This window comes from Acinonyx jubatus, chromosome C2 (assembly GCF_027475565.1).
Source record: "Acinonyx jubatus isolate Ajub_Pintada_27869175 chromosome C2, VMU_Ajub_asm_v1.0, whole genome shotgun sequence".
Lineage (NCBI taxonomy): Eukaryota > Metazoa > Chordata > Mammalia > Carnivora > Felidae > Acinonyx > Acinonyx jubatus.
This window is the reverse complement of record NC_069384.1, coordinates 127,029,063-127,056,760: the sequence shown is the minus strand read 5'-3', so window position 1 is coordinate 127,056,760 and position 27,698 is coordinate 127,029,063. Positions and strand designations below refer to the sequence as shown.

At 43.3% G+C, this 27,698-nt stretch overlaps 1 protein-coding gene across 1 annotated transcript in view; it reads left to right on the top strand.

Moving 5' to 3' along the window:
* The window catches only part of LOC106987376 (inhibitor of carbonic anhydrase), a 56,782-nt gene that overhangs the window by 17,734 nt on the left and 11,350 nt on the right, over positions 1–27,698 (top strand). Inside the window, exons 3-12 of the mRNA XM_015085656.3 lie at positions 10,710–10,818; positions 11,738–11,899; positions 13,105–13,261; positions 14,084–14,139; positions 17,689–17,867; positions 19,242–19,413; positions 20,317–20,459; positions 22,614–22,704; positions 23,887–23,928; positions 27,002–27,157. Of these exons, the coding sequence (XP_014941142.1) occupies positions 10,710–10,818; positions 11,738–11,899; positions 13,105–13,261; positions 14,084–14,139; positions 17,689–17,867; positions 19,242–19,413; positions 20,317–20,459; positions 22,614–22,704; positions 23,887–23,928; positions 27,002–27,157 (1,267 nt within the window). The remainder of the gene's footprint in view (positions 1–10,709; positions 10,819–11,737; positions 11,900–13,104; positions 13,262–14,083; positions 14,140–17,688; positions 17,868–19,241; positions 19,414–20,316; positions 20,460–22,613; positions 22,705–23,886; positions 23,929–27,001; positions 27,158–27,698) is intronic.

The following is a 27,698-nucleotide window of genomic DNA, read 5'->3' as shown; positions in this document are numbered from 1 at the left end:
TGGTGGGAATGCAAACTGATGCAGCCACTCTGGGAAACACTATGGAGGTTCCACAAAAAGTGAAAAATAGAATTACCCTACAATCCAGCAATTGCACTAAGTATTTATCCAAAGGATACAGGTATGCTGTTTCAAAGGGGCACACGTACCCCAATGTTTGGAAAGAGCCCAGATGTCCATCAACAGATGACTGGATAAAGAAGATGTGGTATACACACACACACACACACACACACACACACACACACACTGGAGTGTTATTTGGCAATCAAAAAAAAAAAAAAGAAATATTGCCATTTGCAACAACGTGGATGGAACTAGAGGGTATTATGCAAAGCAAAATTAGCCAGTCAGAGAAAGACAAATATCATATGACTTCACTCATATGTGGAATTTAAGATACAAAACAGATTAACAGAAGGGAAGGGAAGCAAAAATAATATAAAAACATGGAGGGGGCAAAACAAGAGATTTAAAAAAAATTTTTTTTACCGTTTATTTTTGGGAGAGGGAAACAGAGTGTGAGTGGGGGAGGGGCAGAGAGAGAGGGAGACACAGAATCTGAAGCAGGCTACAGGCTCTGAGCTGTTAGCACAGAGCCCGACGCAGGGCTCAAATCCATGAGCAGTGGGATCATGACCTGAGCCAAAGTTAGAAGCCCAACCAACTGAACCACCCAGGCACCCCTAAGAGACTCTTAAATATAGACAACAAACTGAGGGTTGCTGGAGGGGTTGTGGGTGGAAGGATAGGTTAAATGGGCAAGGAGCATTAAGGAGGACACTTGTTGAGATGAGCACTGGGTGTTATATGCAGGGGATAAACCACTGGATTCTACACCTGAAATTATTATTGCACTATATGCTAACTAACTTGGATGTAAATTAAAATGAAACAAAAAAACAAACTTAAAACCCAATAATAATGAGACAACCCAATTTTTTAAATAAGCAAAAGATTTGAACAGACATCCACTCACATACAGATGGCAAATTAGCACATAAAAATATATCCAAAGTTATTAGTCATTATAGAAATGCAAATCAAGACAATAGCACTACTTATGTACTAATATGGTCAAAATAAAATACACAGATCACATTAAGTGTTAATAAGGATTTAGAGCAACTGAAACCCTCAGATAGTGCTGGTGTGAATGCAAAATAGCATATCTAGAAAACAGTTTGGAACTTTCTCCTGAAGTTAAATATATAATTACCATACTACCCTTTTTGTGTATCTACTCCCCCGCAAAATAAAAACATATGTCTACATAAGCACCTGTATGTTAATGTTTACAGTTGCTTTTTTCATAATGTTAAAATTAAAAACAATTCAAATATCCATCAACTGGTTAACAAATAAACAAATTGTGGTACAACTATAAAAAAAGAAAAATATTACTACAATTATTTATGAATGAATAAATTAGTTTGGCAAAAGATAAACATATCACAATGTCATTTTCATATACAACAGTCATTAGTTGGGGAAAAGTAACCCAAATTTATGACTTATTTTTATTTAAAATAATCTACTATAGGGGCACCTGGGTGGATCAGCTCGTTGAGCATCCAACTTCAGTTCAGGTCATGATGTCACGGTTCATGGGTTCGAGCCCCACACTGGGCTCTGGGGTGACAGTGTACAGCATGCTTAGGATTCTCTGTCCCATTCTCTTTGTGCCTCCCCTACTTGTGTGCTCTCTCTCTTTCTCGAAAATAAATAAACATTAAAAAATTTTAAATAACATACTATAATTCTATTATGCTACAATATAATCTACTATAATATAATAGAAAAATGTTTCAGGAAAAAAATCATGACAGATCTGCAAGATTTTAACAAATATAGATTCCGCAGTGGAGGGACAACACACGACAGCCTTGTGAGAGTCCTCTCTCAGCACAGAGCCTGGCTCTCTCTCCCCTGTGGCCCAGCCTTCCTGTCCCAGTTGAGAAACTGGAGGTGAGGTCAGTGACCTGAGGCTCACAGATCCTGAGGGATGTGGTGTAAACCCGGTTGGACCTGCCCTGCAGTCGTGGTGTTTCCTGTGTCATCAAGTCAGGCTATTTAGTCCTGAGAAGAGTGTTTTTTTAGAGAGAAAATGGAAGATGGCAGGGTAGGAGGACACTGGGCTCACCGCGTCCTGCTGACCACTTAGATTCCACCCACATCTGCCTAAATAATCCAGAAAACTGCCAGAAGACTAGCAGAATGGACTCTCCAGAGCCAAGCATAGACGAGAGGCCCACAGAAGAGGGGCCCCTCCTGAAGCAGACCACCGAAGGCAAAGTGAGCTGACTCTGCTCCTCCTGCCTCTGTGCACCTTGTGGATCCACCCCGGCTAATACGCCAGATCCCATCGAAGCAGTACCACAAGCCTGGCAGTGTGCAAGTAGCCCAGACAGAGGCCACACCACTCCACAGTGAGTCCTGCCCCTGGGAGAGGGGAAGATAAGGTACACACCGGTCTGACTGTGGCCCCAGCGGTGGGCTGGGGGGCAGACATCAGGTCTGACTGTGGCCCCGCCCACCAATGCCAGTTACTCCAGACAGCACAGAGGAAGAGCCCTGCAGTTCCTCGCCACTCCAGGGACTATCCAAAATGATGAAACGGAGGAATTCTCCTCAAAAGAAACTCCAGGAAGTAGCGACAGCTAACGAACTGATCAAAAATGATTTAAGCAACGTAACATAAAATGAATTTAAAGTAATAGTCATAAAATTAATCGCTGGGCTTGAAAAAAGTATAGAGGACAGCAGAGAAGCTATTACTACAGAGATCAAGGGATTAAGAAACAGTCAGGAGGAGCTAAAAAATGCTATAAATGAGCTGCAAAATAAAATGGAGGTGATCAGAGCTTGGATTGAAGAGGCAGAGAAGAGAATAGGTGAATTAGAAGATAAAATTATGGAAAAAGAGGAAACTGAGAAAAAGAGAGAGAAAAAAATCCAAGAGTATGAGGGGAGAATTAGAGAACTAAGTGACACAATTAAATGTAATAACATACGCATAATTGGGATTCCAGAGGAGGAAGAGAGAGGGAAAGGTGCTGAAGGTGTACTTGAAATCATAGCTGAGAACTTCCCTGATCTGGGGAAGGAAAAAGGCATTGAAATCCAAGAGGCACAGAGAACTCCCTTCAGACATAACTTGAATCGATCTTCTGCACGACATATCATAGTCAAACTGGCAAAATACAAGGATAAAGAGAATATTCTGAAAGCAGCTAGGGATAAGCATGCTATAACATATAAAGGGAGACTGATAAGATTAGTGATGGATTTATCTACTGAAACTTGGCAGGCCAGAAAGGAATGGCAGGAAATCTTCAATGTGATGAACAGAAAAAATATGCAGCCGAGAATCCTTTATCCAGCAAGTCTTCTAGAATAGAAGGAGAGATAAAGGTCTTCCCAAACAAACAAAAACCGAAGGAATTCATCACCACTAAACCAGCCCTACAAGAGATCCTAAGGGGGATCCTGTGAGACAAGGTACCATAGGCATCACTACAAGCATGAAACCTACATACATCACAATGACTCTAAACCCATATCTTTCTATAATAACACTGAATGTAAATGGATTAAATGCTCCAGCCAAAAGACATAGGGTATCAGAATGGATAAAAAAACAAGACCCATCTATTTGCTGTCTACAAGAGATTCATTTTAGACCTGAGGACACCTTCAGATTGAAAGTGAGGGGATGGAGAACTATCTATCATGCTACTGGAAGTCAAAAGAAAGATGGAGTAGCCATACTTATATCAGACAAATTAGACTTTAAATTAAAGGCTGTAACAAGAGATGAAGAAGGGCATTATATAATAATCACAGGGTCTATCCATCAGGAAGAGCTAACAATTATAAATGTCTATGTGCCGAATATGGGAGCCCCCAATATATAAAACAATTAATCACAAACATAAGCAACCTTATTGATAAGAATGTGGTATGCAGGGGACTTTAGTACCCCACTTACAACAATGGATAGATCATCTAGACACAGAATCAATAAAGAAACAAGGGCCCTGAATGATACATTGGATCAGATGGACTTGACAGATATATTTAGAACTCTGCATCCCAGAGCAACAGCATATACTTTCTTCTCGAGTGCACATGGAACCTTCTCCAAGAGAGATCACATACTGGGTCACAAAAGAGCCCTTCATAAGTATACAAGAATTGAGATCATACCATGCATACTTTCAGACCACAATGCTATGAAGCTTGAAATCAACCACAGGAAAAAGTCTGGAAAACCTCCAAAAGCATGGAGGTTAAAGAACACCCTACTAAAGAATGAATGGGTCAACCAGGCAATTAGAGAAGAAATTAAGAAATATATGGAAACAAATGAAAATGAAAATACAACAATCCAAATGCTTTGGGATGCAGCGAAGGCAGTCTTGAGAGGAAAATACATTGCAGTCCAGGCCTATCTCAAGAAACAAGAAAAATCCCAAATACAAAATCTAACAGCACACTTAAAGGAAATAGAAGCAGAATGGCAAAGACACCCCAAACCCAGAAGAGGAAGAGAAATAATAGAAATCAGAGCAGAAATAAACAATATAGAATCTAAAAAAACTGTAGAGCAGATCAATGAAACCAACAGTTGGTTTTTTGAAAAAATAAACAAAATTGATAAACCTCTAGCCAGGCTTCTCAAAAAGAAAAGGGAGATGACCCAAATAGATACAATCATGAATGAAAATGGAATTATTACAACCAATCCCTCAGAAATACAAGCAATTATCAGGGAATACTATGAAAAATTATATGCCAACAAACTGGACAACATTGAAGAAATGGACAAATTCCTAAGCACCCACACACTTCCAAAACTCAATCAGGAAGAAATAGAAAACTTGAACAGACCCATAACCAGCAAAGAAATTGAATCAGTTATCAAAAATCTCCCAACAAATAAGAGTCTAGGACCAGATGGCTTCCCAGGGGAGTTCTACCAGACATTTAAAGCAGAAATAATACCTATCCTTCTCAAGCTATTCCAAAAAATAGAAAGGGAAGGGAAACTTCCAGACTCATTCTATGAAGCCAGAATTACTTTGATTCCTAAACCAGACAGAGACCCAGTAAAAAAAGAGAACTACAGGCCAATATCCCTGATGAATATGGATGCAAAAATTCTCAATAAGATACTAGCAAAATGAATTCAACAGCATATAAAAAGAATTACTCACCATGATCAAGTGGGATTCATTCCTGGGCTGCATGGCTGGTTCAACATTCACAAATCAGTCAATGTGATACATTACATCAATAAAAGAAAAGATAAGAACTATATGATCCTGTCAATCAATGCAGAGAAAGCATTTGACAAAATTCAGCATCCTTTCTTAATAAAAACCTTGAGAAAGTTGGGATAGAAGGAACATACTTAAACATCATAAAAGCCATTTATGAAAAGCCCACAGCTAATATCGTCCTCAATGGGGAAAAACTGAGAGCTTTTCCCCTGAGATCAGGAACACGACAGGGATGTCCACTCTCACTGCTGTTGTTTAACATAGTGTTGGAAGTTCTAGCATCAGCAATCAGACAACAAAAGGAAATCAAAGGCATCAAAATTGGCAAAGATGAAGTTAAGCTTTCACTTTTTGCAGATGACATGATATTATACATGGAAAATCCGATAGACTCCACCAAAAGTCTGCTAGAACTGATACATGAATTCAGCAAAGTTGCAGGATACAAAATCAATGTACAGAAATCAGTTGCATTCTTATACACTAATAATGAAGCAACAGAAAGACAAATAAAGAAACTGATCCCATTCACAATTGCACCAAGAAGCATAAAATACCTAGGAATAAACCTAACCAAAGATGTCAAAGATCTGTATGCTGAAAACTATAGATAGCTTATGAAGGAAATTGAACAAGATATAAAGAAATGGAAAAACATTCCATGCTCATGGGTTGGAAGAATAAATATTGTCAAAATGTCAATACTACCCAAAGCTATCTACACATTCAATGCAATCCCAATCAAAATTGCACCAGCATTCTTCTCGAAGCGAGAACAAGCAATCCTAAAATTTGTATGGAACCACAAAAGGCCCCGAATAGCCAAAGTAATTTTGAAGAAGAAGGCCAAAGCAGGAGGCATCACAATCCCAGACTTTAGCCTCTACTGCAAAGCTGTAATCATCAAGACAGCGTGGTATTGGCACAAAAACAGACACATAGACCAATGGAATAGAATAGAAACCCCAGAACTAGACCCACAAAAGTATGGCCAACTAATCTTTGACAAAGCAGGAAAGAATATCCAATGGAAAAAAGACAGTCTCTAACGAATGGTGCTGGGAGAACTGGACAGCAACATGCAGAAGAATGAACTAGACCACTTTCTTACACCATTTCCAAAAACAAACTCAAAATGGATAAAGGACCTGAATGTGAGACAGGAAACCATCAAAACCCTAGAGGAGAAAGCAGGAAAAAACCTCTCTGACCTCAGCCACAGCAATTTCTTACTTGACACATCCCCAAGGGCAAGGGAATTAAAAGCAAAAATGAACTATTGGGACCTCATGAAGATAAAAAGCTTCTGCACAGCAAAGGAAATAATCAACAAAACTAAAAGGCAACCAACGGAATAGGAAAAGGTATTTGCAAATGACATATTGGACAAAGGGCTAGTATCCAAAATCTGTAAAGAGCTCACCAAACTCCACACCCGAAAAACAAATAATCCACTGAAGAAATGGGCAGAAAACATGAATAGACACTTCTCTAAAGAAGACATCCTGATGGCCAACAGGCACATGAAAAAATGCTCAACATCGCTCCTCATCAGGGAAATACAAATCAAAACCACACTCAGATATCACCTCACGCCAGTCAGAGTGGCTAAAATGAACAAATCAGGAGACTATAGATGGAGAGGATGTGGAGAAACGGGAACCCTCTTGCACTGTTGGTGGGAATGCAAACTGGTGCAGCCGCTCTGGAAAACAGTGTGGAGATTCCTCAAAAAATTAAAAATAGACCTACCCTATGACCCAGCAGTAGCACTGCTAGGAATATACCCCAGGGGTACAGGAGTGTTGATGCATAGGGGCACTTGTACCCCAGTGTTTATAGGAGCACTCTCAATAATAGCCAAATTATGGAAAGAGCCTAAATGTCCCATCAACTGACGAATGGATAAAGAAATTGTGGTTTATATACATAATGGAATACTACGTGGCAATGAGAACGAATGAAATATGGCCCTTTGTAGCAACGTGGATGGAACTGGAGAGTGTTATGTTAAGTGAAATAATTCATACAGAGAAAGACAGATACCATATGCTTTCACTCTATGTGGATCCTGAGAAACTCAACAGAAGTCTATGGGGGAGGGGAAGAAAAAAAAAGAGGTTAGAGTGGGAGAGAGCCAAAGCATAAGAGACTCTTAAAAACAGAATAAACTGAGGGTTGATGGGGGGTGGGAGGGAGGGGAGGGTGGGTATTGAGGAGGGCACCTTCTGGGATGAGCACTGGGTGTTGTATGGAAACCAATTTGACCATAAATTTCATATTAAAAAATATATATATAATACAAAGGTCTAGGATAAATGAACAATATTTATTAATAAACACATATGACATATTCCTAGATGGGAAGATTAAATATCAAACACTTGCATATTTTCTCAAAGTTAATAAGTTTAATATAATTTTCATCAAAGTATAGTCCTTTTAGAAGTATCAAATAATTACAAAATCTTAAGAAAAAGCACATGGATAAGAATATAAATAGTATTTTATTTATTTAAAAAAAATTTTTAACGTTTATTCATTTTTGAGAGATAGAGACAGAGTGCGAGTGGGGGAGGGGCAGAGAGAGAGTGAGACACAGAATCCAAAGCAGGCTCCAGGCTCTGAGCTGTCAGCACAGGGCCCAACGCGGGGCTCGAACCCACGAACTGTGAGATCATGACCTGAGCCAAAGTCGGATGCTCAACTGACTGAGCCACCCAGGCACCCCTATAAATAGTATTTTAAAAAAGAAAATTAGCAAGGGAGTGGTGGAGGCCTACCTGAAACTATAAAATATTTAAACAGCAGTATTACAAAGACCAGGGTCCTGGTGCAGATGTTAGGAGGCCTGAAAGCAAACAAAATTCATACATATTCACAGCTTGCTATATATATATTCATCTATCTAGTTGTCTACATGATATGATGCAGATGTCAGCTATGATCAATATCCAACATTAGGGCACTAGGGCCATAGGCTTAATACATTTAGGTAAGATACATGTAGATTTACACAGATATGTATGATAAGGTATAGATTTACACTGATATGTGTGATAAGGCAAACTTTCTAAGTAAATGACTAAGAAAAGATTCTTTAGCGAGACAACTGGGTACCTCTTTTTTTTTTTTTAATGTTTGTTTATTTAGTTTTGAGAGAGGTTGGGGGGAAGGGACAGAGAATCCCAAGTAGGCTCCGCACTGTCAGTATAGAGCTGGATGCGGGGCTCAAACTCACCAACCATGAGGTCGTGACGTGAGCTGAAACCAAGAGTCGGACACTCAATCAACTGAGCCACCCAGGTGTCCCCTGGGTAACTCTTCAGCAACAAAATTAAGAGAAGTGTTTAATCCATTTACCAAACAAACTCTCAGTTTGACGCAATTTGACTAATATAGATAGACATAACAAGATAAATCACAGAGGTAGATAAGCTTGGAAATGTAAAAGTTTTAAATCTTTGACAAAAAAAGATTTTAAGACCTTAAGCATACAAAAATATATTCACATCAACTATGACAAAACAGCATAATGTAAAAACTAGATTAAGATATCATTTAAATTTGTAAAAAATGCTTAAGGATAACAAGCTATAGACAAACCACTTGCAGAAAAGAAATTACAACTAGTAAAAGATATAAACAATAAAGGAAAAAATGTTCATACTTTTTAATGATCAAATGCAAATAAAGCCATTGTTTAAAAAAATTTTTTTTAATGTTTATTTATTTTTGAGAGAAATAGAGAGAAACAGAGTGTGAGCAGGGGATGGGTAGACAGAAGAGGGAGAAACAGAATCCAAAGCAGGCTCTAGGCCCTGACCTGTCAGCACAGAGCCTGATGCAGGGCTCCAACCCACAAACCTGAGATCATGACCTGGGCCGAAGTCAGACTCTTAACAGACTGAGCCACCCGGGGCCCCTGAATAAAGCCATCCTTAAAGTAACAGTTTATACCTAGAAATGTAATAACATTTCTTAAATGATGGAATTTCTTGCTGGTAGGTTTCTGTGACATTAATATGCATTGTTATTGGTATTATGAATTATAAATTCTGTGTCATTTCTGGAAGACAATTGGGAAATATTCAGTAAGGGTCAAAAACATGAATACAAACTTTTATTTATTTTTTTTCTAATTCATCTATTGGGGGGGGATTGATTTGTTACAAGAATTTGACCTTATGCAGTTGCTGAAGCAGGTTATACAGTCTCTATTAAGACTACTGACTTTTCATAAGCCGTTGGAGCTTGAGGAGGAGGCAGCCAGGAAGGGAAGATGTAGGTAAAGTGGGGGAAGAGCAAGAACAATCTGGAACCACCAGTAATGAGCTGGAGCCCATGGGTATGAACTGAAACCCATGTATGTAATTGCTTCTGACCTTGATGGTATTCACTAGGCCCAGTGGCCTTCTTGTCCTTTTACCTTTATACTAAATGCCTCTTTTACCTAAGTTAATTTAAATTGAGTTCTGATACATACAACAGAGTATTAATTATATACTATATATATAAATACATAAATAAAATTCATATGCAAGAAAAATGGGAGGAGGAAAAAGGAGGCAAGTATATAGAAACACAACACTAAATTCAGAAAAAGCCAAGTTAATTCAAATGTGAATTGATAAATGAATTTAAAAAATTATTTCTAAGGGCAGCTGGGTGGCTCAGTTGGTTAAGTGTCCAACTCCTTTTTTCAGCTCAGGTCATGATCTCATGGTTGTGAGATTGAGCCCCGTGTCGGGCTCTGTGCTGATTGTGGAGCCTGCTTAAGATTCTCTCTCTCTCTCTCTCTCTCTCTCTCTCTCTCTCTCTCTCTCTCCCCCTCCCCTGCTCATTCTCTCTCTTTAAAAAAAAAAAAAAAAGGTTTCCATGATGGGTTGAGAAATGATCTACCTCACTTCTGAGAAGAGGCTGTGAGGTTGCTGCTTCTCACAAGAAGGAAGGAATCCTAGGCTGACAGATACTTGAAGAGAGAATCCAGATCTGTGAGTGCAAGCCATAACTTCTTATGGATGGAAATATTTGACAATTCACTCACTCACTTCTCCAACAAACATTTATTGAACACTTACCTATAGGAGGTGCTTCTCTAGGTTCTGAGATACAGCAGGAAAAAGCCAACCAAACAAAAAAAGTATCCCCACCTTGGTGGAGCTTGCATTCCAAAGGGGAAGAGAATTTACAATGAATGGTTGTCAGGTGGTTGACTGAAGGAAAAAGCAAAGGGGGAGCTCAGCATTTGTGCATGGAGTGGTTGTATTAAGATGTGGTTGGAGAGAGCGTTGCTGAGGTGACATTTGAGTGGACAATAAGGAGGGAATGAGGTCTGACCCATGCAGATATCTATGGGTCAAGTGTCCCTGGCAGAGGGCTAGGTTAGGGGCTCCATTCATGGTCTGGTCTCTTCTCTTTCAGGCAAATGAAGCAGATGCTGTGACTGTCGAAGGAGGTTTGGTGTTTGAGGCAGGCCTGCTCCCCTTTAACCTGAAGCCCATTGTGGCAGAATTCTTTGGGTCAAAAGATGGTGCGTTCTCCCTGGGGTCCCAGGTCTCTGGTCTGACACTGCAGCCATAGGGGGAGGCAGGGTCTCTGTCAGCCTGTAGGGAACAGAGTTGCTGGAGCTCTTTGGATTGAAGGAGTCTGTCATCTATGCTGACCTACAAGGGCTAGAATGTTGACTCTCCCTGGGAAATTGTGAACTGTATGCATCCTGATCGAAATGCCCTTGGTACTACTGGATAAGAGGGGGCAGTGCTGTCCAGAGTCCATCACTTACCCACTGGGGTTGCACCATTGAGAGGCCCTTCTCTGGAGACACACAGATCTGGACAGCCTCTTCACTGTGCTAATTCCCCTGCAGTTGCTACAGAACATGGATCTGTGAATGATGTGAGGAGAGATTTGGGGGGAGTTGAAGAATAAGGCTTTGCCTCCTCCCATACTTGTCCATAACTGTCATCAGTGGGTACATGAGCACAGCCCACCTCCATCTGTGTCCAACTTTCAGGGCTCTGTCAAAATCCCGGGGTCACCCCTGCATCCTGCCTCTCACACCTTTACCATTGTGTCTGGGCTGCAGGCAAAGAAACAGAGAAAGGAGAAAAGCCTTTGGGGAGAAACAGTAACATCACAATGACTGGGAGCTGAAGGTCTCCCTAAGAATGCCCTGCAGGCCCTGTAGTAGCCGGTGGCCCCAACCCCACGTCTCCATTGGCTACAAGGGGCTGGCTTAAAGGAACTAGTGTTCATTGCCCTGAAAATGGACTCCCCCCACCCCACTCCTGTTAATCAAAGGCCAATTTTTTTCTTTTTTCACCTGTTCACCAGGAGATGGTGCAGGTCCTAGGATTTCCTGAAGTTCCCCATTGCACACACTCTGGAAGATTAGTTAGCAATAATGTGGTGTCTTCCTTTGGTCCTCCTTTCACTCTGTTCCTTTGCAGATCCACAAACCTACCATTATGCTGTAGCTGTGGTGAAGAAGGACAGCGACTTCCAGCTGAACCAGCTCCGAGGCAAGAAGTCTTGCCACACGGGCCTAGGATGGTCTGCTGGGTGGAACATCCCCATTGGGGTACTTCTTCCTTCTGACTCCATTGAAAAAGGTAGGCTTGCTAGGGCTGGGTGCCCTCAGGCAGGACTCCTACGCCAGTCACCCACATAGATTGTGTTGGGGCCATATAATCACTATCAGGCGCTGAGTTTCATGAACTACAAGGTGAGGAGAGGACAGCCTGATTTAAATGTGACTAGCTGGGTTTGCTGCACCAGCGACCCTCGGGAACTGGCAGCTGAGTCTTCTCTCGGCAAAGGTCCCTTGGTCTCTGAGCTTCTGAAAGCCCCACATTCATTGTAACCCCAGCAGTTTGCCTTGACAAGGGCCATCCCTGCGGCTCATGAGAAAGGGGAACTCCCTTCCAGCTTCCCAGGAAGGCTCACTAGGGATTATAGTCACACCATCGGCAGTCAGGCCTTAGTGCCTGGGGTGAGGGTTTGGGATGGGGGCAAGAAGTGAGGAGCAGACTGGAGCCAAGAATTTTTTATGTCCTTTTTGTTCAGTTATGATGAGCCAAGGGAGTCTAGGGTGCCTTGTTAGCCTTTGAAAGATGATGGGCAAATCTTTCTGTGCTTTTGATCCCTGCCAACTCTGCAGCATCCATGTTTTGCCTGTGATAGAAACAAGGGGCTTTTGGGGTCAGATGGAGTGCCAAAGCCTGGGCCATAGCTCTGGCCGTGTTTGCCCTTTCTTGGGGTCTCTTTTGCCTCCATGTCTGACACTGCTGGACATCTGTCTGAAAAGTTATGACTGTTGGCCTACCCCCTACCAACCACCAGGCAAATTATCCCAACCCTCTCCCATGGATTCCTGGAACTACCATCAACTACCATAGCTCCTGGATCCAAAGGGGAGAGGGGTGGGTGGGACCATGTCCTGAAGTAAGAAAGGGCAATTGGAGCTCCTGCAGTGTTTAGAGTTCTGTCTGCCACACCTAGAGCCTCCATGGTGGTGAGTTAACAAGGTGAGCGGTCCCTTGGTTCAGTGTAGGTAGGTGGCTCTCTGCAGTGGACATGCTAGGACCCCAGGCCCACACATTGGTGTGATGTCTGAACACATGGGGACCCTGGGCCATCCACTTCTTTGGCTATGGGCACTGTTGGCCACCTCTGGACATCTGCTTCCTTAGGACAGTCTTGGGAAGTATGTACAGCCTCATGGGATCTCACAGAGGGCCACTCACTCACACACATACACAACCCAGAGGCCCCCAGCCAGTTCATGCCCTGAGGTCCATATGTCTGTGTTGAGCAGCCACAGCAGAAATGGCCGAGTTCTTCTCCGGCAGCTGTGTCCCCTGTGCGAACAGGACAGCGTTCCCCAGACTGTGTCAACTGTGTGTGGGGAAAGGGACAGACAAGTGTGCCTGCTCCTTCCAGGAACCGTACTTCGGCTACTCAGGTGCCTTCAAGTGAGTGGGGCCCCTCTGCTTCTCCTCACCTTGATGATGGGGAAACTAAGGCACAGGGAATAGACAGGGCCTGCTCAGACCACCTAGGGTGTCAGTGTGAAACCCAGGGTCCTGAGTGCCTCCCATGGCCCACCCTCACTCCTAACCATCCTGAGGAGCAGCCTTCTGTGTGGGAGCCCCTCTTTGCCCCCCAAGGAGCCTGTGTTCTCCCTCCTGGACCAGGGAGGGCTTGGGGAACAGACCTATCTCTAGGTCTCTGGGATCCACACACACAGGCTTGGGCTTCCAGCTGGGCCAAAGGCCAAGACCTCCCAGCTTGCTTATTTCTGGCAGAGCATCTCCTTGTGTCAGGGACATGTGCTCGCCTCTCCCCACCTCCCTCCCAGCCCTCTGCAGGCACCTTTCCATGTCTGTAAGAGAAATGGCTACTGGTCAAAACCAGAACAAAACTGGCTGGGAATCCAAGGCTATCCTGAGTTTTTATCCTCCATGTATCGGGCTTTATTAAAAAAAAAAAAAATCAATCACTTTAGGCTGCCTTTGAAGGGGAAAGTGCGGGTCCTTCCTTCACACCATCCCTCCCTAGAATCACCTGGGTTGTGGCTTACAGAGCTCCTGCCTACCTTAGGCCCGGGTTGGCTGTGGAGGTTCAAAAGCCCCTCAGACAGGGCCATTGCCTCTGTGAGGACACACTGAAGTCTGGGAAACTGTGGGCAAAGCCACGTGAGCCAGTGGTCAGGGCAGAGCCTCAGAGGGGTTGCCAGGGCAGGGGTGAGCCCAAGTCACAGACAGTGGCCTGACTATCGCTTTCCCGTTCCTCAGGTGTCTGCAGGATGGTGTGGGGGATGTGGCCTTCGTGAGGCATATGACAGTGTTTGGTAAGTGCTGGATGGAGGGAGAATCATGTGAGCCATACCCTGGCCAGGGGAACTGGTTCTTACCTGAAAGTTTCCTAACATCTAGAGATGGGTGATGACAAGACCGTTAATGATACAGGAGAGTTTCTGTATAAAAATCATTTCTGTTATTTGTACTTGGTTTAGTGTTCAATTTGTTCAGTTTGCAAATCTACTAAATGAATTGAAACAGTATTTACCAATTAATAAGACAAGTTGTAATAATTCAATTCTCTTAGCCACTGCAATATCCATTTCAAATGTAATCACATTCTCCCGAATTCTTCAGTATAAATGGCTCCTAAATGCTTCAAACACCTTAAACAAACACACAAATTATTATAATGATTTCAGAACTTATTAGCACATCTACAACTAGAGGTGTTGCAAAAGCATTATTACTGTGGACAAAAATATATTTATTTTGTGTTTCTACATTGAAAAAAATAAACCCTTTTAAGAGTTTTGGGCCGGGTCGCCTGGGTGGCTCAGTCGGTTGAGCCGCCGACTTCGGCTCAAGTCATGAACTCACTGATTGTGAGTTTGAGCCCCACATTGGCCTCTGTGCTGACAGCTCAGAGCCTGGAGCCTGCTTTGGATCTTGTGTCTCCTCTCTCTGTTGCTCCCCCACTTTCTCATTCTCTCTCAAAAATAAAGATTAAAAATTAAAAAAAAAAAAAAGAGTTTTGGGCCATTTACCAGAAAGAAACAAAAAAACCAAAATAATATTTCAGGCAAATTGAAGTTACAGAATCTGGGTTTTGTTTTGTAACCAATCAAATTTCTATCACATGCAGAATACACTTGTATTGTTCAAGATGTTTAAACCAAATGAATATTCAGTATGCTAGGTTCATTTTTAAGATAAATGTCTGCTACCTCAAAGGAAACTTTAAGTCATCACTTTTCACAGAGCTCCTTACAACACAGTGTCTTTCTCTAGCATGAAAGAGGAGTTCAAGGTCCTTTGTTGCTTTGTTCAGCTATTCACAATTCACAGTCCCCTCATTATTACACACTGACCTGGTTTGTTAGCATTTTGGCAACTGACACATGTCTTATTAATAATCAGTAAATTTGATTAGTGGGGTCATTCATGGGTTTCATTTCCCAGAATCAAGTTGTTCCAGATAATTGTCATTGTTATTTCCTCTGGTTGCTCAAGTGGTCACAGTTACTATGCCAGTGGGCAGAGTCTTCTAACACTCACCCTGAAGCATTTGAAAACATCTTCACTTTCTGAAAACAACAGGTTGTCCCAGCTTGTCCTCATTTACTTTTACTGAAAGTCATTTGCCTGCAAACATAGATCACTCATTGCCTTCGAAAAAAAAGTTAATTTATTTACTTTGAGAGAGAAAGAGAAAGAGAGAGAGACAGAGAGAGAGTCAGCAGGGGAGGGGCAGAGAGAGAGAGGACAGAGGATCCAAAGCAGGCTCTGTTCTGACAGCAGCGAGCCCAATGCTGGGCTTGAACTCATGAACTGTGAGATCATGACCTGAGCCAAAGTCGGACGCTTAACCAACTGCGCCACCCAGGAACCCCCACTCATTGCCTTTTAAGTAGAAGTTTATAAGAGACTATCCATCAAGGGGCGCCTGGGTGGCGCAGTCGGTTAAGCGTCCGACTTCAGCCAGGTCACCATCTCGCGGTTCGTGAGTTCGAGCCCCGCGTCGGGCTCTGGGCTGATGGCTCAGAGCCTGGAGCCTGTTTCCGATTCTGTGTCTCCCTCCCTCTCTGCCCCTCCCCCGTTCATGCTCTGTCTCTCTCTGTCCCAAAAATAAATAAACGTTGAAAAAAAAATTAAAAAAAAAAGAGACTATCCATCAGGCTTTTGGGGTACAAGTGAGTGTTGGGGAGCTGCTGCTACCACTGGGACCTTGAGGTAAAGTTCTTTCTTTCCGGAGCTATTAGACCATATTGATTTTTTTAATTGAATTCTGATATTACTAAATCATTAAAATTTTTTCTTTCAATATAAAGATTTAAAATGTATTTTCTCTTCGACATACCTAATTAAAATTGTAACCTTATACAAGAACTCTAATTGTACTCCTTCTCTTTCAGTGTGAGAGTTGATGAACCCCAAAGTCCTTCTCTATAAGTTTTCTAGGGCTGCCGTGACAAAATACCACAAACTGGGTGGCTTAAGCAATAGAAGTTTATTGTCTCACAGTTTGAGAGGCTAGAAGTCCAAGATCAAGGTGTGAGTAGGGTGGGTTCCTTCTGGAGGTTCTGAGGGGGAATCTGTTCTTTGCCACTCCCCTAGCTTTCTGGTGGTTTGCCGGCAATCTTTGGTGTCCCTTGGCTTGTGGTCACACCGGCCCAACCTAAGTCCTTCTCTTCACATGGCATTCTCCCTGCGTGTGTATCATTTTTATCAGCATACCAGTCATGCTGGAGTAGGGGCTCACACTACTGTAGTGTGACCTCATCTTAGCTAATGACAGCTGCAATGACTCTATTTCCAAGTAAGGCCACATTCTCAGGTAACGGGCATTTAGGACTTCAATATAGGAATTTCAGGGGACACAATTCAACCCAGAACACTTTCAAATACCAAACAGTCTGTTTCCCTCACAAGGTTTTCTGGCCCTCTTTGTATCTGTAGAGTACCCTGACTGGGGCCCTATGCCTCCTTCAACTCTTTCACCACCTTTCCCCAGCAGGCTCTGCCTCCAGGGGAGGACTGCCATTTTAGTGGGGGACCTGGATTGTCCTCGCATGGTGATGCATCAGCCTCAGACTAGCTGACAAGTTACCTTGACTCTCCGAGCCTACGTTTCCTCATCTCTAGAATGGCATCATCATATCACTGGCCTCCCCAGTTGCTATGAGGATTAAATGAAAGCCTTCAGCACAGTCTTTGGTGTGCTGTGAGTGCTCAGAAAACATTTGCTGTCATCATTCATATCGGCAGAGTTACAGATGTGTGGGGTAGTCAGAGGGGTCCTGGGCCAAACAGGCTTCCCGGCCCCGGGTCTATCTGCAGTGAGAACCAGTCATTTCACCTCCTGAGGCCTCAGGTTCCTCATATGTATAAAATGTATTTGGAAAAAAATTTCTTTCAGTCCTCTTTAGGTTGTTAAAAAATTATTAAAGACAAATTAGGTGATACAAACACATTTTAACATTTCATGAAGTTGACAGTCTCCTTTTGGAGAGCTGAAAAATGGGGTGGAAGTCAGGGAGCTTCTATAAATGAATAAAGGACAAGGAAGAGACAAATAGACTATTGACTGGGGCCATATAGTCAACTTTGTCTAGGTTAGAAGGCCCAGGGTTGGCTTGGTGTTTGGGGACTTGCTGATTTGAATAGACTTTGTTTCTGGTCAAGCAGAGCATTTACAGGGACAAAAAAGCTGATCTAAATTTTGGTTTACTTATGTGGTACCTCGGCAGGACTAGCTCCATCTTGGGCCTAGAAAGTTATTACAATAAGGTCAAATAGTGTCTGTGATTCAGGGAGCAGCAGGGACCACAGCTCATAGCTCTGTCTACAGTTGGCTCATCTGGGCTTTCTTCCCCCAGAGAACCTGCCAAACAAAGCTGACAGGGACCAGTATGAGCTGCTCTGCCTGGACAACTCCCGGAAGTCAGTGGATGAATACAAGGACTGTCACCTGGCCCATTTCCCTTCTCATGCTGTCGTGGCTCGAAAGGTGGGGGGCAAGGAGGACTTGATCTGGGAGCTTCTCAACCAGGCCCAGGTATTCCCACCCACCATCCTCCCTTCCTGCTTGGGGGAGGGGGTGTCCCTGCTTGGATTTGGGCCATTTTCCTACCTTCCCTTCTAGCGACTCTGGAAGTTCTTCTGGGTGTAGGACAGGAACCATGTCACACATCATCTGCTTCACTGAAAAGCCACTCAGTCTGTATATGTTACAGACAGCAGAGGCCATAAAACCCTCACCTTATATCATTGACCTCCTGGTCCAAAGACTCTATAGAAGTGCCTCATTGCTCCATTTTTTTCTTTTCAGTTCTAAAGGGTCCTCACGATGCAGGGCAGGTGCCCCTCCTCTATGGAGTATTCTCCTATTATCTTACTGGCATGTGATCCTGCCCTCCTGACTTCCCTCAGTGGCAGGTTCTCTCGCCATGAGCGTTCTGTCTGTCTGGTGTTGGTGGCAGCCTCTCCCATCCAGCCCTTATTCATCCCCTGACCCCTCTCTCTTGGCGCTCCCTGCTGAGCACTGGGGATTCAGAGATGAAGGGCACAATGATTTGCCCTTGAGTTGCTCCCAGATGAGTGTGGGAGACATGATGAATATACATACAAACTATCACCAGATGAAATGGTACAACCTTGGGGACCTGGATTGTGTACGTTGTAGAGGTCAGAGGAACTAATTTGTAGGGTATATCTGGGAAGATTCTTGAGCCCTGGGAAGTAAGCTGTGTGTACCCCTAGGAAGTACAGGAGGTTGCCAGAGGTCACATTTCATGTACAGCCACTGCAAAAGCAAAAAGTGGACAGACATTGGAAAGACCTTGGGGGTAGGTACAATAGTCAGGAATGGCTTTGGGCCAACTAGTGGGAGTTGTAGGCAAAGGGCCCTTCCATTGTTTGGAGGCCAGAAAGTTTCCAGCTTGTCCTTCAGTGGTAGGCCTGAGGTAGGAGAGGAGAGGAGCCCAGGACTCCTGATGTCCAGGCTCAGTGGCAGGTGCTGGACCACTAGCCTCTCTAGGACGAAGACCACTAGAGCCACTAGAGCCACTAATGGCCAGAAATAAGGCAGCCTTCACTGCCTGTCACATGGGAACATGACACTGGGGAGGAGCAGCTTCCTGGCATACAGCAACCCGTACCTCTTGGTGCGAATCTCAGGGGGACAGCCCCTGGCAGTTTCCCTGAAGCCGCACATGGCAGACCAGCTGGGATTTGGGTAAAGTATTCCCTGGAGAGAGACATGAGAAGCCCAGGAACCACAGGGACGTTGGTGGGCCAGGCGCTTTGTCTTTACTCTCAGGTGCTCATGTTTTTTCGCTTTCAGTTTTCCTTATTTGGTTTTGGGTTTGTTTTCCCTTTCCCTTGCTATGCCAGCCTCCCTCCTTCTCTGTTTGTTTTATCCTTTGAACAGGAACATTTTGGAAAAGACAAGTCAACAGAATTCCAGCTCTTTGCCTCTCCTCATGGGAAGGACTTGCTGTTTACAGATGCTACCGATGGGTTTTTAAGAGTCCCTCCTAAGGTGGATGCCAAGCTATACCTGGGATACAAATATTTTGCTGCCATTCAGCGTCTAAGGATAGGTGTGTAAGGTCCTGGGAGGGCAGTAGAGCAGGAAAGCCAGAGAAGTTTTCCCAGTACCTGCAAGCCTCACCCTACCCAACCTTCACTGGCCCGTGGAGCCTAAGGGAGCTACCAACTCCCAGGGGTTAGTGAGGGGATTTTCTGCTGAGCTGCACCAAAGGCCTGAATTATGAGATCACAAAAGGGTTTTGAAGACCTTCAGGTTACAGTCAGTTTGAAGTAATGATGGTTCTCAGTCCTGTGTATTAACCAGGGTCACCTTCCCAGTGCCCAGGAGAAATAGCACATCCCAAACTGATGTGGGAACATGGCCTCTGCCACTATTAGGAATGAAACTAGGATGTCAGAGGGTGTTAATTCAGCTCTTGCCTTCCTCTGGATCCCTATGGCTCATTTTTTCTTTCTTTCCTTCCTTATTTTTTTCTTCATTTAGTCAACCAATAGTTATTGAGCACCTACAAAAGCCACTGTGTTAGATGTGGGTATACTGTGGTGAGCAGATATTGGGTGAGGGGAGAACAATTAGGCCCACCCCAAAGATAACACATGACTACCAACTAGGGAATGCTGCTGGATGGGAGAACCTAGTCCTGTCAGAGAAAACCCCGGAAGGTCCTGACCTGGGCTGGTGCTCAGAAAGGCCTCCCCTCAGAAGGGTGTACTTGAGGAGGTGAGGTCAATAGGGAGAGGGACTGCTCTGCCTTCATTGTTCCTTCTGAGTACTGAGTTCCCCATTTCTCCCAGAGGGTGATAGGCAGGGAATGAGCAGGGATGTCTCATGCCCACTCTGCTGCTGTCAGTGAGGACACCATTGGGCAGCCATTCTGCAGTCAGTGGCACTAACCTCCCAGACGTATGTGAGGACTTATTTTGCATGCTGGGCTTTTCTCCACCTGTCCTAGGTGTGGAAGACTCCCAGAGGGTGCTGTGGTGTGCAGTGGGCCACCATGAGAGGGTCAAGTGCGATGAGTGGAGTGCTGTAAGTGGTGGCGCCTTACAGTGTACCATGGAGGAGACCATTGAGAACTGCATCGCTGCCATAGTGGTAAGGAGGGCCCTACCTCCACAGCTGGGCTTGGACACCCAGATACATGGCCTCTCTGCCCTTTTCCCATATGTCTTCCTGTCAGCCATGAGGCTAAGATGTACCTGTTGTGTGCTGCCCCACCCCCTCCTCAGCCCCATGCAACTCCACCCAATGCACCCCTCCAGCTCAGGCTGGCCCAAGACCCAGACTCCTTAGGTACTTAGCTCTGGAGTCCTGGGAGCTTTGGGAAGTGGGGTGGCATCCCAGGGTGTGGACTATGAAAGCAAATCAGCCTTCTCAGTCCTTGAGTCATTAAGTTTAACTTTTTTCTGGTGCCAAAAATATTACATGCTACAAGAGAAATGAAAGACAAATAAAATCATTCACAACATCATAACTCAGAGATCATGACCACATAATTTCTGAGTTATGAAGTTGTGTTGTTATTAACTTTCCTTTCTCTAAGAGCAGACAATATTTTTGTGATTAGAAAAAATAAATTTATGGGGCACCTGGGTGGCTCAGTCATTTGAGCTTTTGACTTCTGCTCAGATCATGATCTCGTGGTTAGTGAGTTTGAGCCCCACATCGGGCTTGCTGCTGTCAGCCTGTCAGCGCAGAGCCTGCTCCTGTCCCCTCACTTTGCCCCCTCCCCCACTGGCACTCTCTCAAAAATACATAAACATTAAAAAAAAAAAGAAAATTATAAATAAAATACTAAAAAATTGACAGAAACCTAGGAGACACACAGTCTTCTTGAAGAAAGAAGATCTGTATTTTGGTAAGCCTTCCTGGGAATAACCCGTACATTAAGATCTGGCAATTTATACAGTCTCCTAAATTTGTCGGTTACAAAGATTAAATGAATTTGAGCGCTCGGGACATTGCCTAGCATATAGTAAGCAGCCAATAAATGTTATCTATTGTTATTATTATTTAAAGTCAGCACAGAAGGTGTACTTTCTTAGATAATGAAATATTTGTTTAAAATATATTTTTAATGGCTGCATAATATTCCACCAAGTATTTCAGCCTCAATTTATTTAACTAATTTCTAAATGCCTACATTTGATTTATTCTCAAATCCTTTGATATTATAGATAATATGGATTGAATATTTTTGTTCTATGACCTCAGTATTTCTGGGTGTATCTTTAATAGTAATGATAGCTAATATTTGTGAAGCTACTTACTATGAGCCAAGTATGTTTATGAGCTCTTATCTTGTATTAACTCATTTAATCCTCACAATAAGCTCATGAGCCCATTTTATGGATGAAAAAAGTATATAGAATAGTTTTGAGGTATGTGTCCTTTAAAATAGTCAGATCCTGGAGACTGTGTGGTATAGTGGTCATGAGCTAAGGAATGAAACTATGTTTTAGTCTTAGTGACTGTCTATTAGAGGAATTATTTAAGCTGTCTCTGATCTAGTTCACTAATGTATAAAAGGGGAGGATTATAGTACCTACCTTGTTGGATTTTGTGAGGAATACATGAGATAATCACTGGAAGGTGTTTCAAAAGGACCTGGCGTATAGTAAGGGCTTGGTAAGTTTTTGTTTCTATAGTTGCTACTATTTTAAGATAAATTTCTAGTAAGGCAGTTAATAGATCAAAAGCGAAGCATGTGTATGTATCTGTGTGTTTTTATCACAGTGACCTTATCTATACATTTTTTGCTCTGCTGTTGGAAAATTTCATTGATTTAAATAATAACCTATTAATGAATTATTTAACTGGAGAAATTAATTGTTTATCGAATGTCTCTGTTGTGTTAGTGCTCTGAGTTAGTGCTAATGGGATTATGGGAACAGAGTTGAACTCCACCATAGAGAAGAAAACATGTTTCATAGAAACATTAGTAAATACGGTCTCTGAATCTGGCCATGTAGATGGCTGAGTAGTAACAGTCACAAATAAAATGTGTTAAGGACATGTCCAGTACTCAACATGGGACTAATGAGAGGTCACAGATGCCAGGGAGCATGATCTGGGTTGGGTGCTTGCTCCTGGGTCAACATGTCCAGCTTTCTAAACCCTGTGGTTATATGGCAGAAGTTTTGATTAATCAAAAGTACATGTGACATAAAGCTAATGAGACAGAAAACCTCTGAGGGTCAGTGAGACAGGAAACAGCCTCACTTTTGTGCTACTGATTTATTTCTTCAGAAAGGAGAGGCTGATGCCATGAGCTTGGATGGAGGCTTCATCTACATAGCGGGCCAGTGTGGTCTAGTGCCTGTCCTGGCAGAGAACTACAGTAAGTGGAGGCGGTGCCTCTCGCTGTTTTATTTCCTCGAGGCCATTGACATGAAAGATGAAGAAACGATTTAGTTCACTGTTGAGATAATAACTACTGTTGGAATGTAAGAGGCTAGCAGATAATATCCTCTTTCCCCAGAGCCAGAACCAATGAAGATATGGATACAGGAATAAGGCAGAATGAGATCAAAGGAGATCTTTATTACTTAAAAGGTGATATTGGAGGGCATGGTGCAGAGCTGGCTGCAGGGCTTGCCAAATTGCCCTTGAGTTAGAGTTACCCACTAGTTCAGGAGAACGGGTCTGTTGGCTTACCCCATGGCTGAGGGCAGAGGAGAACACATATTGTCATAAATCTTCATTGAAAAGATCTAAACCAACCTCTCCCCACTCTCTTCAATAAAGAAAGGAGGGGCTGAGCCACATGAACTTCAATACTTGTGCCAAATTTACTAGTCCAAAATCAACTCACCCCAGCTGCACTGGAAGATTGAGGGGTGATGCTACAGGGTCATGTTCTTTAGTGGGGATCCTTTCACATAAAAAAATAAAGCTGGGAAAAAGAGGATTTCACCAATATAATTTATGAAGTACCTCATCGGTTAGGTGGTGAGCAGGAAACCATACATTATTCTTCAATACAGAACAACTCTGCTAAGTAAATAATGGTAGCTCCATTTTGCTGATATAAAAACTAAGGCTTAGAGAAGTTAAATGATGTGTCCAAGGTAGAATGAAGACCGTATCTAGGGTTTTCTGACTCCATGGATTTGATTTTTCCCCTTCAACATAACGAGAATATGATGATTGCCTGCCACAGTCCAGGGTTCTGCAGGGAAGAAGGATGTCAGGATGATTTCAATGCAGAAATAGCAATAGCAAATGCAGAAAGATCTTTGTCGGGATCTTCAGTGGCCTCTGCCCCTCTTGAAAGGGCATCTCATATTCTTTCTCTGTAACCCCCCGAGTGTTGGGGAGATTCTGAGGTGGAACCTAATGTTCAAATAGCAAAGGTCAGGCAGAGAGGGGTAAAATAGGCCTACAGAAACTTGCTTGTTGATAACCAATGACACACTGCTTAATTTTATCCTTCACTCTTGAGATTGAGAAGCTCATGACTTTGGACTGAGTAATAGGAGAGTTTCATGCCATTATCCTGATTTTTTTTTTTTCTTTTTAGTGCCTAAGGATGAGTCTAGGTGTGTGAATACACCCATGGGAGGTGAGTCAGAATCAGTAACACTGGGGTCAAAGATAAAGGCCATTGTTGGGGGAGAGGGTGGGGAAAGTCTTAAAAATAAACCAAAGTTATTAGAGTTATAAGAAAATAAGAAGGATGATGAGGAGAAGCCGCCAGTACCACAGCTTATTGTTAAGGAGCAAATCCGTCACGAAGCTGTAGCAATAATTCCCGTTTGTAGGGTATGTTACAGTCAACAAAGGACTCCTGCCTGCACTATTCTCGTTTAGCCTTCTCAGCGGTCCTCTAGGATGTGGGCATCATCATCCCGTGTTGTGTAGATGGGGAAAGTGAGGCTCAGGGCTGCACAGCCAGGGAGTGCCTGCACCTGGGCTCGAGAAGAGGTAGTGTGACTGGAATCCCCTTGCCCTTCCCGACACACCACCCCGCTCCTTGTCACATGCTGCCTGCCCATCTCTGCACCAGGAGGCAGGAGCCTGTTCCAGGCACTTCCGGGCCAAGTGGAGGCCTCACGAGAGGAGGAAAGTCATACCTGCTCTAATGAAGAGGAGGAGGAAGATGAGCTCAATCCTTTAGCTTTTGGCCAGCTGATTTTAATAGCAGAGGAGCTGACCTCATCTTTAGAGTAGACCAGGTGACAAGTTCTCCCATCTGTGTCTCCACAAGGGCAGAGAGGGTCTGAATCTGTCCCTGAAGTACCTACTCTTGGAAAATGGAGCAGTGTTTCTTAATCTAGTGTAGCACCTGGACCAGCTGAATCAGCATCACCTGAGAACTTTTGAGGAATGCAAATTCTTGGGCTCCACCCCAAATCCACTGAGTCAAAAACTCCAAGGATGGGGCTACTGTTGTGTGTTTTAACAAGACCTCCAGCTGATTCTGATACACATTAGGTTTTGAAAACAACAGTGACAGAGGATCCTGAGGTGAAAACAGATGCTTGCCTGGGCTTGGAGCACCCCAGCACCAGCAACATCTGTTCCCTGCTAAGAATGGAGTCATAGAGGCCCCGCCGTGCCCACACTCCACCAAGCTGCCTGGGGTGCAAAGCAGCTCCCCTGCAGCAGCTCCCCTTCATGTGCAACAGAATCCAAGCCCTAGGGTATGCTGCCCCTCTCCCCCTCTGCTTTCATGGCTAACAGTCTTCAGTGAGTTGTGTCTTCACCTTCAACCCTAAGGGCTGGCATTTTTCTCAGCCACGCAGTCTATCGATTGGAGAATATGTGAAGTCAGAAGGAACTCTGCTTGAAGAATGGTTGACATTGCCAGGAACTTCAGTGATAGGCAAATGCAGGTGGACAAAGATGCTTAGAAGACAGTTCAAGGTGGCTGACTGGGATGGAGAAGGTTAGATGTGAGTAGAGATGGAGAGGTATCAACCCCAAAGACACACACACACACACACACACACACACACACACACACACACACACCAGATGACAGTAATTGATGCTATTTGTGCAGAAACAGCTACACCTCAGGAAAGGCACTGTAACAGTATTTGGCTGCTGGAATGGTGTAATAGAGCACATTCTGGTAACAAGGGTTTGCTGTGGCCTTGGGAGAATCTGTTGCAGTGAAAGAAGGGCTCTGGTACTGCTTGTGCCACAAGCAGCGTAGCTGGAAACCCAGCAGTGTAACTTCCCCGTCCTAGTCTAATGTACAATGTGCCCATATTAGCACATCTGATCCCCCTAAATCAGCCCCTGGGATGAGTATCATTGTCACCATTCTACTGAGGAGAAACTGGGGATCTAGATATGAAGTGACTTGTCTGAGGTCATTTAGGAAGTAACTGGCAAGGCAGATCTTTCACCTGCCATGTTGACTTCCAATTTTTCTAGGCTTGAATATTTAGAGACCTGAATCACAACAGCAAGAGAGGGAGTGTAGTGGGGAGAGGGGTTCGGAGTGGCAGTGGAGAACCATACCAGCTTCTAATTCTGAAGATTTATGATTCTAATCTTCTTATAAATTTAGGTTTGCTGTTTAGGCCTCACTCAATAAGCACGTTCAGTTACATAGTATTGGGATAGGAATATATGAAATATCAGTGGTGTTCCCATTATTTTCAGGAACAAGACAAGAAGGCCTACTCCCACCAAAGACACTGGGCATTACTTTGAAAGTGAATGCAGTATAATTAGGAATATATGTATATTCCTAATTTTATATATATATATATGTATATATATATATATTCCTAATTACATATATATATATACATATGTATATATACATATGTGTATATATATATAATTAGAAAAGAATTTTTAATATTTGGAAGAAGATTAAATTGTCACAATTAGAGAAAACAGTATTGTCATATCTAGAAAATCAGAAACTTAACTTTATTTCTTTTTAAAGTTTATTTATTTTGAGAGAGAGAACACAAGCGGAGGAGGGGCAGAGAGAGATAGGGAGAGAGAGAATCGAAGAAGGCTCTGCAGTGCAGAGCCTGATGCAGGGCTCAAACTCACAAACCATGAGATCATGGCCTGAACTGAAGTCAGCCACTTAATGGACTGAGCCACCCAGGAGCCCTGAGATTTAACTTTAAAAAAGAAGTCATTAAAGCTCTTTCTTTATGACTTAACGTTCAACAGAAATATTTCAACAGGTGCACACTTATATGTATAAAAATTTATGCAGATGATATGTAATCTGGCAAAGTGGGTCACAACATAAATGCCCACCAGTAGGAGGATTACAAAATATGGTATTTCCATATAGTGGAACATAACTTAGATTTAACCAATAAACAGAATGAGATAGTTGTATCTATTTCTGCTGAATTGAAAAGGTGCCTACAATATATCATTGATGGAGGATAAAGCATCTTATAGTAAAAAATGTATAGCAGGATAAAACTGAAAGTATGAAATACATGTGTAAACATTTCTGGATGCATGCATGTAGACATGTCTGGAGAGCCCCATACCTAATAATGATAGTTATTGGAAGGGTCTTCTGCTAAAGTAAGGTGAGGGGTTCAAGCAAGAGTGGCAGGAGGGGCTAACTGTAGCAGCTCTAGAATACATTTTCAGAGGGTCCTGGAGCTACTGAAATTGCATCTTTGTATCTGTGTTGCAAGGTTATTACGTCGTGGCAGTGGTTAAGAAACCAAGTGCCGACCTCACCTGGAACTCCCTGCAAGGCAGGAAGTCCTGTCACCCCGCAGTTGGTACTTCTGCAGGCTGGAACATTCCCATGGGTTTAATATACAACAAAACTGGGTCCTGTAAATTTGGTAAGTATGTTCTGGGAGGTGGTGTGGCAGCCCCTTCCTTGGGCCTGTGCCTGTGTAGGAGAGAAATTCAGTTCAATGGCAAGGAATGCCAAGGGATGATATAAGTGGGTAGTGGGGTCAAGGGCTGGGCAGACATTACAGGTGAGCTTCACCTCTGCTTGAATGGGTGCTCCCCTTTCTCCTCACCTCCTCACTTCTGAGGGGAGAGGCTTGGCCCAAAGGGCAGATATCAGGGAAATACCCCTTTCTTTATGTATTACCACTAGCTCGGGGAACAAGCCTGGGGTTACAGAGCAAGAGTAGTGTGTGTGTGTGTGTGTGTGTGTGTGTGTGTGTGTGTGTGTGTGTGTTGTATTGTTTTCCCATATAAACTAGATTGGCTGCTTTTTAAAAATTGAAAACCCTATACCAGTAAGTCCTTGGACACTTTATCTTTCACTTTCACCCTTATCTCCCTTAGATTCTCATATTCGTCATTTTAGCAACACTCTTGTCAATACCTAAAAGGCCCTTCGTCCCCTGCTTTCTCTCGCCATCTCAC